The 18,774-nt window shown below is 39.8% G+C and overlaps 1 protein-coding gene across 3 annotated transcripts in view; it reads right to left on the bottom strand.

Annotated features, from left to right (window-relative positions):
* The window catches only part of SHROOM2 (shroom family member 2), a 123,716-nt gene that overhangs the window by 58,186 nt on the left and 46,756 nt on the right, over nucleotides 1–18,774 (bottom strand). For 2 of the 3 annotated variants that reach the window (XM_027675146.1, XM_027675147.1), the window contains exon 2: nucleotides 16,981–17,132. In XM_027675146.1, the coding sequence (XP_027530947.1) occupies nucleotides 16,981–17,132 (152 nt within the window). Of the gene's footprint in view, nucleotides 1–2,606; nucleotides 2,675–16,980; nucleotides 17,133–18,774 lie in introns of those variants that run through there. The other variant, XM_027675148.1, reaches the window with a different exon arrangement.

Genomic DNA, 18,774 nt, shown 5'->3' with positions numbered 1-18,774 from the left:
AAACAGGGGTATGTCAAATCTCTGAAAATAGGGGGCTTAATTTCTCCACTCCTTTCAAAAATGTGAGACCCTTCCAGAACTGCAGACACAAACTATGACTGAGAGTTCACAAAAAAGAAATGCAATGAACACAAGGATATCAAACCAGAGATACCTCTGCAAAAGATTCACACTGACAGCCACTTTATCCTCTGCCGCAGAGAAACCAGTGGTGGATGCAGACAAGTGGCTGTCCCCTGTGCCACTCCGGAGGTTCAGGCCCTGAGGCAGCAACTCACACAGCTGCCAGCCTGAGCTCCTGGTCCACGTGAAGAACTCACTCCAGACCTGCCACCATGCAAACACACTCATGTCTTCAGTAAATTTATGATGATCAAGAAAACCCAACCCTACTTGACCCATTAACTGCAATGGTGCTGTTTTCCTTGATTTGGATTCCCTGGGAACAAGTACAAACCCTTATTATGAGCTGATATATGGCAGCCCTAAAACACTTAAAACCACTTAGAGGTGAAAGTTTAAAAATGACCAGACAACTCTGATTTCTGGTATTCCCGGAGCAGTGCTGATTTTGTTTAGGAATAATGTTCTTGCAGGTTTTTAGGCTTATTTTACAGAAACTGAATGTGCCAAGATATGCACCCAATTTAGCATCACTAGACTTGAAAGCTGGGTTCAGTCATTTCACAGCAAAATAAAAGCTATTTTCCAAACCAGATTGAAAACAGAATTACTTCACAGCAACAACAACACAAATCTTCAATAGACCATTCCTCTTCCAGCCTAGCTCACACCATCCCTTCAGATCTCAATCTTTAGTCACCCCAATTATCTCCAAGAATAAGTTTTACAAGAGAGTCAGTCTGGCAAAAGCAAAATAATACAAAAAAAAACGGGTTGAAGCATGTGCTTGGATACAAAGAAATCAAATCAGAAACTTACCTAAATGATTTTCCAAGCCCAGATCAGGTACAAAGAATGACAAAATACAGGAAAAAATGCTTTAGCTAATATTCATAAATAGTTATTCCTGCTGCTAAAGTTTGTGTGGTAAAAAGCTGCAGGAACCATCAGTATCCCTCTGAAATGACGAAGTAGTTTAATAACTGAATTAATTCATGCATTCTTCCTGCATAAGCCAAATACTACTACTACATTCACATGCAAGTTATGCCTACATCACTATTATTAAACTTGGAGCAGTGAATATGGCTCTAACAGGCTGTTTGCATTATATGTACTACATTTAGTTGTCTTCAGATGGAAAACAAAACTGGTTTGCAACACTCCCTTTAGGGTGGTACAGAGTTCCCAACAGGGAAGTTTAAACAGCTTCAAAGAATAGAAAAGTTATCTTCATATATTAAAAAAAAAGTCACTGAAAGACACATACTGAATACCTTTTATGAACTCCAAGTAATTAATGGAAGTGTAATATTTTATATCTTTACTCAAAGTTCAGTGAAGTCCACAGAAATGTGTGATGAGTTTTATGTGCCAGTGCTCTGCTATGTATTATTATACTTTATTATAAACTAATAGTAACCTGCAGAAGTTGATCCTGGATCCTTCCCAAAAAACACAGCCCTATCTGAGCAGCCCTCCAGTGTGAGAAGCTCCACTAACCTTACTAGATGAGGGATTTCTCTAATGGAGTTGGCTGGCTTGTCTGGTCACCACTAAGAAGACTAAGACAGACACATATCCTGAGCCCACGCTGCTCTGCTCAAGCACCCCATCTTCACAGCATATGTTCTTGAAAAGCAGGAAGCAGCAACTGCCTGGCAATGAGGAAAAAAATCCTACTCTGCCAAATTTATCATTTAACACCCTCTCCCCCTTCCCCAGACTGCGTAGGACAAGTGTATTTAAAAGATTATTATTTCCCCCCCCCCCAGTCTTGCTCAATACTTCATATTCCTCTCCTTCCCAAGGAGAAATCCCACGATCCCTTCTTTAGATTTACTGGGAGGAACAAACAATCTTGGTCTCACACATTTATCAGCATACTCATTTCCTCTATCACTAAAATCCCCTTTCACCCTTGAGTAAGCTCTGCGCATGTCAGCAAACAACTCACAGCCTGGGAAACTTTTTCCACTAACAGTGACTCTGCTACTCCATCTGTCCTGAGGATACACTTTGGGATGAAGAGACCGGCCTGGGAAGACTAGTTGCAGACCTTTTAGAAAGTAGCAAACCACCCCAGCGCACAGCCTGGCTGGGAGATGAGGGGTTTTGCTCAGCAATACAAAGCCAGGTCTGCATGACAAATGGGAGGTAAATTTGAAAGCAAACAATAAAAAAGCAACTTTTCAGTTGCCTCCCCTCATCCACACCTGCCGACTCCACTTCAACAATCTTATAATTAAATTTTAATCAGACGCATTTGAGACAAAAATGCATAGCTTTTTCTTTATCCCGCTACTCCAAGAAGTTAAAAAAGACAAAAAAAAGCCAAGAGAAAAGCACCGTGAACACTTGCTTATTCCGACAATGGAACGAAGGGGTGAGCTGCTGCCAGAGCTCAGGAGGTGCCACAGTGTCCTACATCCCGGCCAGCCTGGCAGGAGCCTCCCCACTCTGGCACAGCGCAAGGTACCTACCCAGGCACCGTGTTGGGCAGTGCCTCCTCCCCGGACCCCTTCCTCAGGGACCTGGCATGGCTCCCAGCTGGCGGGCAAGTCCCATGTCACAGAGCGGGACAGGTCCAAGAGAGAGGCGATAGGGCTCCAGCATGCATGCGGTGTGGATGGCACTGTCCTGGGCTCTGCTCCCGGCAAAGCAGGTGATGCCAGCAGAACAGAACATTGGATTCGACAGCTCTCTGAGACCGACCGTCCTCCTGTGCTAATCTGCAGTTGCCAGCTTAGGGGATATAATTAGACTCACAAAGGAGCCTTGTTACTGCTGCCCACTAAGAGGCCGTAGCAGTTTAGATTAGTCATACCAGCGACTCCGCCGGCCCGCTCCAGCGAACACTGCCTGCAGATCTCAGTGCGGAAAAGCTGAGCAAAGCCCAAAAACTGAAACCAGAGGACAGTCCCTGAAGGAGGAGGAGGGAAAGGGATTTTTATTTTTCATTTGAAGTGGTGTTTGAGATGGCACATGGAAAATGCATTGAAATTGTGCCACTGAAGCTGATTTTTTTGTGGCTTTTTTTCCTTGTTTTTTTGTTTTATTTGGTTTTTGGTTTTGGTTGTTTGTTTTTGTTTGTTTTGTGTGTGTGTGTTTTGTTTGTTTGTTTTTTTAATCTGTTCTATCCTTTCCTTTTCCAATCTTCTAGCCAAATAAGTGGGTGAATGGACAGGCCTGGGGCAACGCATTGTGAAGAAGTTAATGTCACATATGAGATGACAAAGCTAAAAGAAAATCTCCAGAACAATCCAGGCCTCTTAAGAGTTGATGGGTCATCAATAGTACTGGAGATGTTTTTCCTATATAAGAAAACCAACCAGCTAGTCTTCTCAGGGAGCAGCACTTCCCCTAAAAGAGAGGCAGCCTGCGATATCCCTAGAAATGAGCAAGCTCAGTTCTCAGAGAGGCACTGGAAATCATCACCTATAGAAAAAGGGGCAAGTACAACCTTCAGGGAGACTGATGTTAACAAATTCTTGAGAATTCTTTCAAAGGACAATTTATTTTAAAACTCTCCTGAAAAATAAGCTTTATTCCACAGTCACACTGGTCAGATTTACACATGTAAGCTTGCTATGGTTGCTGACCACCATCATACCTGAGGATGTAAAGGATAAAGTAACAGGCTGTACAGAGTTTCTCTGGGAGAAAACAAAAAAAGATTAGTTATGCTGTAACCCTTAAGGATCGGCCCAGCAGAACACAGATAAACCTTCTTATGTACTGGCCTATGTGCCAAGATCCTTAGGTTCACTGACCCATCACACTAAACACACAATGACTATACATTTTTATTGGTTCTCTTCTATAACACATCACACCGACTGCACTGCAGCATCCTCACCAAGTGACTGACCCACATCCTGCATACGTAAAATGAACAGCTTTTCACAGGTCAAAGAAGGATACACTTATAGTAAAGGAAAATCTGGAAGTGCCATGGATTTACAGAAATCTTCAAACTTTGGGAAGGAGGAGGAGTTTGGCAAAAGGGCAAGTAGTGGTCTTATTTCATACAGGCATATTTGGATTTTAATAAGAAACCCAGTTAAAACAGCATAGGACAGAATTACAAAATTACAAAAAAGTCCAACAGCTCAACTGTGTGAACTTGTTGGTGTCTGGCTAAATCTTTATTAGGCAGATCACAACATTCTATTAAAAACCAAGCGCACTTCATATAAAGGCAAGAGTATTGCTTACTCACAGATGTCAAAGCTAACGTAATGAGGGTTTTTTGGAAGTAGTCTAGAATAAAGATAAGCTAGCATGATTCCTTGCTTATTAATTTTAACGCATATGCACGTGTGATAAAGTGGACACTATGTCCAGAGAAAGGCAGGCTTTGATCTGATGGCTCACTATTCTAACATTGTTTCTGAAAGTGTCTAAAAGCTATGGAGTTATTGCTGTGTGAATGAGGATTCAAAGTCAAGCTGACAAATATTATTGTACACTTGGTGACTTACTGGCAAAACAAAGAAGTAAAATTCAAATGAGGAAAAAAACTTTTTCCCTGAATTCCAGCAGCAAGTCCATCTTCACTGTACATAACAGAAGAATAAATTGCATACGGTAAATACTATTGAATCTATGGTCTAAAAAACTACTAGAATTACATTGATACAGTAGTAAAAGAGGAGGAAAACTAAGTATCTCCTTAATTTTAAAGAAAAGGAAGACCTGAACCTCAAAATATAGTTGATTGATAGGATTTTGAATTAGCCTTCAAAAAACTTTTTTTCTTTGTTAATCTGCAATCATATACTGATGAACTGTCCTGCTAGACTGCAGTCAGAACAGGAAACAGACAAAGCAAGCTCATCTTACCTTCAGCAGGGACTGCTGGGCACAGCACTACATTTGCTAGAAAACAGCTATAAACAGTTACATAATTGCTATGAAAGCTTTTCTAAAAGACCAGTTGCAATTTTAAAAATATCCCTGAAAGAACTAGGATTATTACAGTGCCTATGCTACATATAGGATCCAAAGATGAGTGAAGGTGGGTGATCAGACAAATGCCATACACAAGATTTCAGCCTATAGAAGAATAGAGATTTTCAGTCAAGCATCTTGAGGGTGAAAACCCCTCTCACTCAAGGCCTTATCTCAGGTGTAAATGTGCCTCTATCCAAGACAGTACAACTAAGTAAACAACCTGGAAACATTACTCTAGTTGCTGTTGGATTACAGTATAGAAGGAAAAGCCTACATCCAACATCACTTGGTATTAATGCAGACATGCTTATAAAGCTATGGCACTGGATACATAATCCCACTGGTATTAAGCCTATGTAGTACCTAACCACTGCTCATTCATAACTGCTCTGCTCTTAAAAGAGGAAACTCTGATGTCCCTATTTCAAAGGAAACCTCTGCACATCATAATCTGAGCTTCTAGGCTTTACCTCCTTACTGAAAAATAAAACATCAGCTAAGATCTTTGTAACTAAAAAACAGAATAGGTCAAGAATTAACCCCTTCACCTCTCCCATCCCTAAAATGAGAAAACATCAATTCAGAGTGAAAAGCTTTCAAACTTTCACCAGGAACACAAGTGTCAGTTTCACACAGAAAGGTTTCCCAGATCCTTTTTCTCATTAATTTTAATAACCAATGTTGTGGGAAGTAACTTGCTCACCACTGACAGTGGCGCCACAGGAGGAGCAGCATCTGTGATCAAGCCTGTTAATGAAGATGTCCATCCCTGTCTCTCCTCCACCTGACTCTGCTGGCAAAGCAGACTTCATTCCCCTCTGAGCCTCCCACCTGTCTGTCCACAGGCATACGGCTTTTAGACAAAAACACACCAAAAAAAGCAGTTAAAAACCTGAACTCTCAATACACCTGCCCCTTTGAGATCTTCTGTGAAGCACATTTGGCATGTTTTTGCCTAGACTGACCTTCTTGCATTATTAAAATATATATTACCACATTTAATTTAGGAATGCTTATGCAAAAGAGACTGTGTGTGTCCTAAGGTAGAAATCTTTAAATGATACACATATTTTTGAAATCCTTTACCTAGTTTAATGAAAATAACAGCCACAAGAGAGCGCTACCAGCAAAGGATACAGTCACAGGGAAAATTCAGACTGGAAACTAAACAGAATAATAAAAAAAACCCATGCTGTGGTCAGGCGGTCTTATTTGCACATTTAAAAGGAGTCCTCAGACATTTAATTGCTACAGCTGTGATCTTCACAAGTCAGGAGATATTCTGGGTGTCTCATTTTTGAAGGTGGAATTTGAGATACATTTATTGCTCTTTCTCTTTGTTTTCAAGGGGAGATTACTCAGCAGTTTTTAGAATTTATGCACCTTTAAAATTATTCATTCCAACTGAGACACCTGAAATTAACAAGTTTTCCATATTTTTTTCTGAATGTTTATAACTGACTAAAATTCAAGGCAATGAGCTAAAACAACAAAACTGTGTTTGTGGCTTTGCTGTTTATGATCCCCATGCACCAAATATCTCAATACCTTGTACTCCCTTCCTACTTATCTTTTCAAGAAAAGTGCCAACAAATTGTAACAACAAAGTCAGTCTATTTTTCTGGAAGCAGCAAATGGAACTGCAGTATTTTCCATGCAAAGCAGAAGGAGTTCCTGTTTTTGCATTTTCAGCTTCTAGTATCTTATCATAAAAGGAAATCATTTCCAAAAAGTATTCCTAAAAAAGAAATTACCTAGAACTTGAAAACAATAAAATAAAAATATAAACATGTGCTTAACTCATGTACTTCTAGGGGGACAGAGGCTCTAAAAGATAGAAAGGAAGTGATAAAAGCAACCTATTAATATTCAGATATTCTTAGAATGGCAAATTGAACCAGTATTTTGACAGACAAGGTACTGACAGAATTCTGTGGTACAGGTATCTGTACAAATCCCTAAAATTTTAGGAAAGCAGCATATCCTACCTTAAATGACTATTCTTATGCGCCAAAATTCACACAAAGGTCTATACAATCACCTTTTGCCTTGCTGTCAACCATGGTAAGACCTATAAAGCCCATAGTATTGCTTTTTGCTTTCCCCTCCCATGCATTGGGTAACCAGCTGGCCTGACCTCCCATTTGCCAGCCACACCTGTGTCTGAAAAATGGAGCAAACAGCAGTGTCACACTACAGTCAACAGCACCTCTTTTAAAAGAAGCCGTACTGGAAGGAGTATTAACTTGTCACAGCACAGCAGAGTAGCTCCTTTCCTATACTATGCCCTAGTAAGTTGCATTTCACATAAAAAGAAACTAAAGAGATCTGCAAAATGCTCTGGTTCTGTCCATGAAAACAAATAAATGTAAATAAATTATCAAGCCTTAGTGCCCTTAAAGAGTTCGGTCATTAACTTGAACAAATCAAGATTTCACCATCACAGTTTGCTCTGGTTTTCCTTGTACCTCAGCCCAACTGCACAGGCTTGAGCAGGAGGGAACAGCAATTTCATTTATAAATAAGATATGCACTGTCAACAAAGAGGTATTAAGTTGTATGAGGTATAACATCAATCTTCCTGTCTGCTAAATTCACAATAGACTACCATGATAAAGCTTTCATATTCTGGAACCATTTTTCCTTGCTCTGCCTTGGGGAACTAGATAGGCACATCTGGACGTCTGAGATAAAAGTGCTGCTCTTGGGATTTATGGTATATTATATAAGCTACATAAATACTTTTCCCTCATCCTTATTTTGTGCACATTCTGATACCTTTTGATGGCTAGATAACATTAAACTCCTGATGTCATCCTCTTACCTCAGTTTTTGCAATGATTTATCAGAATTCCTCTAAAGGATAATAACCCCCTTTTTTAATGAGCACTTATCATTAGGAAACATCTAAAATGCTTCACACATTGAAAAACAGCTATAAATTGTGGTTCTAGCAGGGTTTACTTTCAAATATCTTTGAAATTATCATGCCATGTAAAGCGCTGCAGAAATTAACCTTTAAGGTAAACACAAAAAAAAAAAAAAAGACTTTATTCACCAGTAACACTAAAGAAGAATACAGGCTCTGACAGCGCTAATGCTCACAGTAGCAGCCGGAGTCAAAATACACAGGGGATTTTAGGCTGTCTTACCATAACTGAGGCAAAGGACCAGGAGTGAGAAACAGGAAGCAGGGCAGCCTTCAGACATGCTCCCCACCACCTCCTTTGCCCAGGATGGAATTAACAAGCAGAGCAGCATGGAGCTGCCTATGCTAGCCCAACACGCTGCCTTCAGCAAGAAGGAACCTGCCATGACACAAGGTCATGGAAACCCTTCTGTTGCTTGTGGCCAGAAACAATGGGTATGTTTTGCCTCCCAGCCACTTACCGAGCTTACCTTTCGATAGCTGTCCCAGAGGAGCTGAGCTTCCTCAGAAACCACATTCCAAATACCAGTCTTTCTACACAGGTGTGGTGTTTTCCCACACTGATTTCAGCTGTGATTTACCTAACCATGTCCAAGGTGACCCAAAAACAGGAGTGGGGAAAGAGAACTCCTCCAGTCCCAGGGCATTTCAGGAGACAGCCCAGCCTTAGTTCATCCCATTCCTGGTTAAAACACCATAGCCACAGGATGCAAATTACTGAGCCTCCACAAAAAACTATGCCATGAGCTGAGACAATTGAAGTTTTACTTGAGAAAGCTATTTTGTTCTGACATGTCCTATGCCAGGCCAGATTTTGAAGACATTGCCGCCACCCCCCAGAGTGCTTTCTTCCCCATCAGATGCCACCTCTGGTTCAGCTGCCCACCTGCTGGCAAGGCTGCTCTGTGAGGCAGATCAAAGAACTGACTCTGGTTTCAACTGCAATCCAGCAGAAATTTCCACAAACTTTGGCTTTTGTCATTCTGTCCTTCCTCTGTGCTCAGCATGAAGCTGGACTAAAAGCATAAGGGCTGTGTAACTCAGCAGTGTGGTAGCTGTGTCTCTGTGCCAGACTTTGTTTTGCCAGGTGATCCAGTATTATGCAGATTCAGTAGCAATGACCATAAAATACCATGGGTTTCTTGTGTAACAGATAAGATGCAAATTTCTTCAGTTATTCAGTAACTAAAGCTGCAACACACTTGCATTCCTGCCCTTCTTTGAAGTGGTCATATTTCTGGAGTTAAGGGTTGGATTCAGAAATTTTTTAAAAAACTTTTATAATCTTTTCAAATTGGAAGGAGTTACATGCATTTACTTCAGCAAGTTGAGCATAAAATCTCAACACTCAATATGATAGATACTTGATGCTGAAACATCTAAGAAGTGCCAAGTTCTCAACCGCATCATTTAATCTTCAGGAGGTGAAATATGTAATGTAAAATAAAAGTAACACAAGGAGAAAACTGTAACACATTGAAACAGGACTATTATTACTTCTCTCCTGAAATGGGCATGTCAAACTTCTTGACTGGTGTTTAAAAAACCAACAATGTTAAGTGCTTAAAAGCAATCTCAAACAATTATTTCAAAATGTATACAACATATACAGAAGCATTCCTTCCAAATGCAAAGAAGCTTTCTGACATAAAACGATTATTAATTTGGTAGTTGATGGATGGGTTTACAATTCTGTTTCAGTCAGGAACCCGCAGATATCTACAGTATTATCAAACACATTAAAAAATGTATGTGAAAGTACTATGTGAAATAAGTCTGCAGACCCCCAAATTCTAGAAGGTTTACTTGTTTCCCCCCTCTCACCCAAGGCACTTCAAATTACATTTTCCAACATCTACAACAAAATTCACAAGTGGAAAGCAGTCTTAAGAATAAATCCAATGTACCACCTGGTAAAAAGCTATGGTTAAGTCCTGCAAGCACTTGTATACTTTTTTATCTTCAGTCATGTGAATGCTCTTACTAAGTTGGATGAGACTACTCATGCTCAAAATTAACCATTTTGACAAGTGCATGCAGGATTGAAGGAAAAAAAAAAACCAATCTAAAACCCGGTCATGACTCACAGGTTGTTACTGTCTGATGGATATTCCATTCCACAAAAAAGCAACATTGACCAATTTTGGTAATTACTTTACAAAATTGAATAGCACTGCCACAAGTAACCTTCTGAATAAGCATATTCAAATTAGAGAGAATTCCTTTTGCTTACAAGGAAACATCTATGCCCTTTCTAGTAGCCCAAACATTGCCCTAACAGAGTTGACTTGGTAAAATATTGTGACATTGCTGTATTTTGGCTTTCTGTTATTCAAATTTTACAGGGTAGATTTTTTAGATTTGTAAAAAAATAAATTACAAAAGTTGCCACAAGATGAAAAAATGTTAGTCACAACATATGTATTTGAGAGAGTCCTGACAGCTGTATAAGACAAACATCCAAAACTATGCAACAACAGTTTGCTCCTTAAAACCAGGGACAATACACCACCAACCGGAGGAAATAAAGCTTATGTTCACCTCAAGCGTCCATTAGTATGTCACCAATAGCATGAATCAAATCATGTTAATGCAACTAAGAAACAGGCAAGATGGACAGAAAATCAAGAAATAGAAGTGCCTTTTAGATGCATATCCTACCGAAAAACAGCTGGCATGGGAAACATCCAAACACCTGGGTAGTATGCTAGGATTACAGCAAAGGGAACGTGGATTCACAGTGGTAACACATTGGATTAAGTGACTGTGGCAACAGCAAGGCAACCAGGGAAAACGGTCCCCATCAGGGCTTTTCTAAGGTATAATTTGCTGACAATATAAGACGAAAGTGTGTGATTCCCCTTTCGTCATGTCCATTCCTTCCATCAGTAGAGAGGATCACACAGCTGAGGAATGAGGAGCACAGTAGAGGCCCGGTCAGCCCTGGATTTTCCCGTGCAGAAGGTGGGGGGCATCCTGAGCACGACTGAACCTCTACACTAGCTGGCCTTTTCTATGGATACCCACTGAGCATATATGTACATGGTGGCTTATTTGGCAGATGCTTCATTAAACACTCCTTCATAGAAAGATCCTGCTGGGATTGCTAGGCACTCCTAAAAACACAAGACCACCACCCCAAGGTTCTCCTGAGCTGGGCCTGTAGGTGCCATGTAATTCGCAAGACATGTCATGTTTGTGCTTACATGGTTCCTGCCACCCCACTGTGAGCCATGGCAGCTCACTGGCAGCAGCAAAGGAAAACAAAAGATGCCCTACCCTGGTCATGCCCTGTCACATATCCTGACACACCACCTGCTCCTGTCTCCAACACCAGATCTGGCTGGGAGCAGGGTCTGGTAGGACATCCTTCCTGGCATACGCTTAAAACTGGTCATCCTGCTTAGAGCAAAAGAGTGGGCCCACAGCAATGGACTACCCCACTTTTCAAGTGAATTTGCAAACCAGGAATTTAAAACAGCCCAGCCCTTCCACCAACTGCAGTCACACAGAAATGTTCATGGCTTGAACTTGAAAGCTGAGTGCATTTGTTACAAATACCCACTCCCAAAGATCTGCAATGGCACATGCCGTTCCATATCCATGTCAGTTCCAAGACATATGGGTAGTGAGGGGCTATCACATCTGCCCACTTCTTACAGCAATGGTACATGTATGCAGGTACAGCTCTGGAAAGCCCTGCTGCAGTTTCCTACATATTTCCCAAGTCTGGCTGAAAATATAGGCATTAAAAAAAAAATTTTGTTCTTGGTCAGTTAAGGCCAAGGTCAATCTTCAAAAAACAAAAATTATGGCTACTGAGCAACAAGACAGAAACTACTGCTATTTGTTTTGCTATAACAAACCCTGGTTCCAGAAGCAAGGAAATCAAATTGAATGACAAAATAGATTTTACTCCTATTCAACAGTGGTTTTCCACATGTGCATTTGGTTTATTGAGCAATACTTAACCATAACCATAGACAAAAATAATACTTGTTTAAAATCTACAAAACTACATGTATACTTGTTTCGTGTATCATTTTATACTAGAAGCATGAAACTTCTTAGAAGTATCAAGGCCAAACACAGGTAAGAGACAGAATTCACAGTCCTCCATCTGTATCTTGTAGTTGTACAGAAAAAAAAAAATCCTCAACTTCCCAAGCAATCTCACAAATTGGTATTGTCAAGTTTCACAGAGTATTCCCGCAGCCACAGGCAGCCACAAAGCACACAGCTAGCTGCTCCACAGGTCATAAATATGTAAGACTAGATCTCCTCGCTAAGTTACATAAAACCCCTTACAGAAAGGTCACTGGTGGTGTTCAGCATGTTTCCGCTCAGAATGTAACAAAATTTCAGTGATCTCCTATCTGAATGTTGTAAATGACTGTCAAGATTTTTATTCCCGGATTTCTGCTCAGGTCTCAGGTGTCTGAGACAGTACTGTACAACCTCAGAGCCCCCAGGACATTCATTAAAAATTCCTTCTGCTGTGCTTCAATTAAACAGTTGATGTCTTCATGGAGTGCCATGCAAATAAAGATAACCCTAACTTGCCATGTCTAGGTGTTCATAGTTCATGTATCATGACAATCACCTCCCTTGTCAGGATTTTGCACAGTAATGTCAGTATTCAGACTACGCTTCTGATGGCAAATGTGTTTGCTCTTGCTCTTTTCCTCTCCTTTAACAAGGGAGTTCCTCAGCATTGCAAAAAGAGCTTGCACTTTAGCATTTGGTTTTTGTGTCTTTATGTTACCATAGAAAAGAAAAAAGACAACAAGCCCCCTCATGTGCCGACAGTATGGACAATGTGACCAAACTCCAGAACTCCAAAGCTGGTTCTCAGGCATTGGCAGTACCTGCAGAGTCGCTCAAGTTAAAATGAAAGTCCAGCTTCCCATCACTAGCAGACTCTAAGGAAAAGAAGTCCATGGCTACTCCCTCCCTTGCTCACCTGTTTCCACTGTTGCTAACAATCAACTCAAGCAGCCAACAAAACAACCCACAGAACTTAGTGGGCTCCTGAAGGTCATATAATCCCAGTCTCCCTGTAACATTAATAAACCACACACAAAAGCATCACCTATGTGCCAATTTTTAACAGTTTAATATGTCTCATGAATGCATAGTGAAAAATTATTCTTATTATGGATTTGTGGTATACACTTATGTCTAGCATGTGCAAAGGAATGAGGATGGTATTTAATAAGTACAAGGGAATTTAAGTACATGCAAAATTATTAAATTACACAGAATATGGCAACCACCTCAATATCAACATTCAGAGCAATTTTACATACATATAGATATGTACATATGTTTTCCGAACAAAAGAAATCACATGCAAGTCCTGTACGAAATGCCCTAAGCACAGTTTCCTTTCCATTTGTCTAGTAAAGGAATCTACTCAAGAAATTACTCAGTACTACACAGAAGAACTAGCATGCAATTAAGAGGTGTTGTTTCCACATACCAATTTGAGAAAACAACATGAAGCCTCCCGAGTCCCCTTTTAATCCAAAACTAAAAGTACACTGCACTTGTTCAATATACATAAGCTACTCAAACATCATGTTTGTTGTTGAACCAATTGCACAGTCCTGATTTGGTTTAGACCATAACTGTGCAATGTTTCCAAAAAATATGACCAAGTATGTATGCTGATAGCCAGCACATTCAGGATGAGTATTTGGTACTGTAGGTGCTTTTATTTAGAAACCAGTATTATTTTCCCTATGCAAGTTAAGCATCGGATTCTTTAAAAATAGCAGGTAAAAATAATTTTGTGGAAGCCAGCTACCACTGCAGAACAACACAAGCCCCTTGAGAAACTTCTGCCACATACACAAGCTAATTGCTGTGAATGAAACACATTACTCTCACTAAAACTTTTTCCCTTGGTCTTTACTGTAGGTACATTAGTGACAATAGCATGCCCTACTGCTTTCCAGGTACAGAAATAATTAGATCAATACATAATCAGGCTGTGGCAGTATTGCACTGAGGGAGTGACGTGTATGGAGAAATTTCACATGGACATGCTTCTCAGCAGTAATGAGTAAAACATGATTTTTCTGGATTAATTATACTGGCATTAATTGCAAGGAAATTCTCTATTTTCCAAAAGAATTTTGTTAACAAGTAATTTTTTTCATATCATGATAGCATTTTAAAAGTTTGCTTTTCACTTCTGGTTCAGTCTAGAAATAGGTATTACAAGCAACTCTGGGGAAAAACATTTTCCACATAGAATCTAGATCTTGGCTACCTAAACTAAATCTCACAGACAGTAAGAACAAACATGATTAAAACAAAGATTGCCATAGCCTTCAGAATTGGGTTGAACTTCAAACCTTCTGTCTATTTTGTGCTTCAGATTATCACACTGACACCCACAGGGAATGTTAAATCAATGCTACAGAGAAGCATCACAGTGCTAAACAAAGGACGCAGGGCAAGAAGACAAAAAGATGACTTGCAGATCAATACTTCATCTTACATGTAACTCAATGAAAGGGAATTCTGGGACTATCCCCAGTCTCCCCAGGGAACAGGAAGGGTGGATCTGAAGAAGATTGAAATAGTCTAAAAATGCCAAGGCAGCTATTTCAAGATGCTGCAATTGATTTAAGTGCAGATTGCCTCTGAAAAGTGGTGGTCCTATCCAGCTGAAAACCTACTTACTCAAGTAATTTTGTAGTCAGATCAGTTCCCTGATCCAATTCAATTCAGACCTGCAGGAGTGCTCACACAAAGACTAAACAACTGGTTTGCTTAAAGACAGGACTGTTTAAAGCACTCATAAAAATTCAGCCTAACATTTAGGGCGAACAAAACAAAGCTAATACTGTTGTTCAAACCATAACTTCTGAAGGAAGGCATGCAACAAGGCTTTTATAAAAACCTGCATCATTTGAACTTCCAACAGGAAAAGAAACGCTATTTCAGCACAGCAACAGCAGTGCCTGAGAACAAGTTGGCCGAGAATAAAATGAGACTGGATGTTAAAAGGTTTCTGACCGTCAAAGGACTGATGTCCTAAGGCAACTTTCCAAGAGAAAGAGCAAAGTTGAAAAACCACAGACAAAAGCCCTAGCTAATTTCATTCAGTAAGTTTTATGAAATTTTATCTAATATTATGCAGGCTTGTCAATGACCTAAAAGGCTCTTGCCTCTTTTGGGAGTTATGGAAGTCTTCATGAATTTAAGACAAAAACTTTTTCCCTAACAACAGCACTGTTTCAGACTCTTGGCTACAACAGCTAGGTTGCTTTTGCCCATTGGACATGTGCTAGGGAAGGAAAAAGGGGAGGGGTAATAAAGGACTGATGAAAACCCATCAGTTTTGCACCAAACTGCACACAGGCACGCATAGCAATGGGGCTCTGCTGCCTGCAGAGAATGGCTACAAATCCCCAGGAACAAATCAGTACTTCATTAGCAGTATAAAAGTTCCCCAAAATCATATATATGAAGTGAAGTACAAGTGAATAAGAATGACATAGTCTTGTATGAGGGTATTTCTGCACCAAACTTTCTGCCATTTGCAAAGATAGATCAGAATTCACAGATTCTCGCAGATTACTATCATAAAACTGAAAAGCACCAAGAGAGAGGGAATCTTTCTATTGGTCTGAAGCTTTTCCTAGTAATTAAGACTTGCTGTCTTGGCAGATTCTTCAATGTCTATAAAACTTCTAAACCCTGAATTTCTCCCTTTCTGTGACAGAAACAGCTGATGTAACCTCTGCTAACAAAAGTGCTTTTACTGGAATAGCCAGTGCAAGTTGGAACTGCTGAATGATTTATGATAGTTGTGAATATATTTTATTTTGCATTTTTTAACTTCAGCGCTATGAAAATTTGGTGAGAGCTTCCGGAATTAGCTATTCTTGAGGATATAAACTATCAGCTGTGAAAGAGATTCAGGTTCCCATAATTCCTTCTATCAAAAGCACCTTCTAAAACCAAAGGTGAAAAGGACACTTTTGTACCTCTCTTACCTACCATTCTATTTAAAAAGAAATGGAAATTAAGACAGCCTCAAACAGTCATTATCTTTATGGACTGGATCATCATATCTACCAAATCCAAACTCTCAGCATTTTCTGTGCTTTGTCAAATTTTTTTTTTATTCTAACAGACACCCAAAATTCTTACACAAAAGACTGGCTGGTATAATTTAATAAAAGTAACTAATTAGAAAATTACTCTGATTCATCAGAGTAGGAAACTATTGAGAAAGATCTTGTTCTTCAGATTTCCTGGTTTGAATTCTTTTCAGGAATTACAAGACTTAACTTACTTTAACATCAGCTCATTTCTGTCAAAAATATTTTTATGAAAATTATTTTTAACTCAAGTTAGTAAAAATAGCGTGAATTTAAAAGTCACAAGTCAAAATTACAAAACAAAAAATTTCCATACCAAAAATGTGTTCTGTTTTGATAAACTGTTTCACTTTTTCCCCTTCACTAAGAAGTAACTGAAAGTACTCTTTATGCAAACCACTCAAGAACTGCTTGAGACCTCAAATATTCTCACAGAGTGGGAAAATGCTTTTCCAAAAGCTCCCCATGTAACACGCTCCTCACAGTGCAACTGGCCTGCACAGCACATGCACCGAAGAGCATTGTCCATGTCCGCACATCGAAGGCAGGGAAGCAAGGCTGACAGCCTGCTCTGGGCACTGCACTTCAGGAGGACAGAAAGGAACAGTGTCCTGACTCATCGTATCACAGCAATATTCACAGAATACATTGTCTCGGTTTTTGCTCTGATCAGTAGGCTGCCTCTTTTTCCATAAAAGGGTCTGTGTTTAAGGAGGAGGTAACGCCACACAATATGTACATTAATAACACTGGATGAAAGCCATTAACTTGCCAAATCTTGGCAAATGTAGTTGCCGAGTAGCTTATAGCCTGAAGCACATTAGGTTTTCCAGCTGAAGGACACAAGCTTACCTTTTTACTACAAGTTTCAGCGTCTTGTGTGAACCTTTCACCAGACAGATTGCTTCTTGTCGGAAGCCAGAGAGGCCCACATCATTGATGCCAACAATTTCATCCCCAGCTAGTAACTTGTCCACAGCTGCAGCTTTGCTCCCATCTTCTATCTGGAAAAAAAAGCGTGTATCAAATGGTAGAATTATTGAGGTTGCACAGTGCCATCTTTAAGATAATGAGTTCTCAATACTGGCTTCAACAAAAATTAATACAGTTTTTAAGTGCTTAGTGTAATTAAGAAGGTACATTAAAAAACACTGCAAAGAAATAGTAATGATACAGAGACAATTAGGAAAGAAATAAAAGAGCAAAAACCTTCTGAGAAAACTAGAAAGCTTGAGAGAAATTTGGGAATACAACGAAGAACTTTGCTGTGTGCGCAACTGAGCATTGAACAGATTGCCCAGAGAGGTTGTGGACTATCCGTTCATTGGAGATATTCAAGAACTGTCTGGACACAATCCTGTGCAACGTGCTCTGGGATGACCCTGCTTGACCAGAGACATTGGACCAGATGACCCACTGTGGTCCCTTCCAACCTTACCCATCCTGTGAAAAGCATCTGTGATCTTGACCTCTGTTCAATACTGAACATGTAATCATACTTGCAAATAGAGCTTTGGGCAGGCATTTTAAAATCTGGTTCTTTAGAGAAGGCAGTCAATAATATTAACCATATAGTCAATAACATTTACCACACAGCCAACTCCAAAAATCTGGCAATGCAACGAAACCTCAAAATACTGCTTAACAAGCTGGTCAGGAAAACAAAGGTATTTTCATCAGGAACATAAATATTTAGGAAAACATCTGAGAATTTACAATCCATACAGCTATTTAACAGGTCTGACTAGAAGAAGAGATGATGGTCTGAGATCCAAGAAAGAAAAACACGACGTCACACTGCTGATAAACAGTGATAGTAAGGGAAATTGACTGGAAGATTATTTTGCTGCCACAGGCATCTCTTGCATGTATTGAATTTTTACACAACTGTTCATAACATGTGACAAAACACATACAAGATTAATTACAGATTTAGGCTTTTGCAATTCCCACCCCAATGAAGTTAAAAACCCCCACATTGCAAGAAGTTACCCATTTTCAAAATTTAAAACAAATCTCAAAAGCTTGAACAGACAGATTAACAAGTACCAACAGTTTGAGCAGATTTCAAACCAGGATTACAAGAATGTTGTGAGGTTTTGCAGGGAGCAAATGAGAAGGCCCAAAGTCCAACTAGAAATTAATCTGGCTACTGCTGTAAAAGGCAATAAAGAAATATTTCCATAAATACATTAGCAACCAAAGGAGGGCTAAGGAGAATCTCTATCCTTCATTGGATGTAGGGGGACCATCCGTTTAAAAGAAGTGGCACTTATGGACATAGTTTAGTGGTGGACTGTAAGTGTTGAACACTTTGCAATTCAGTCCCTTGGCTTTCTCAGTTTCTTCCCATCTCCTCCGCTGTCAGTGCAGCCTCTGGCTTCTGAGTTGCTTGGCCTCATGATCTATGCATTTAAATTTTATTCCTCTCTCACTTGCTCATAATCCATATCCCACATCTTCTTGTACATTTGACACTTTGTCTTCAAAGCAAAGACTTTCATTTGTGTCTCCATTATATTTTGCATTGACTACAGTATCTCCAAGTCCCCCATTATTAAATGCCAGCAAACCTACAAAGGGTAATTCCTGGTAATCACCCCAGCTGCAGAAAGCTTCATAAAGAACTGCCATCTTCTGAGGCAC

Source organism: Neopelma chrysocephalum, unplaced genomic scaffold (genome assembly GCF_003984885.1).
Source record: "Neopelma chrysocephalum unplaced genomic scaffold, ASM398488v2 Primary Assembly neopelma1_25, whole genome shotgun sequence".
NCBI lineage: Eukaryota > Metazoa > Chordata > Aves > Passeriformes > Pipridae > Neopelma > Neopelma chrysocephalum.
The sequence above is the reverse complement of the archived record's forward strand: the minus strand, read 5'-3'. Positions and strand labels throughout refer to the sequence as shown.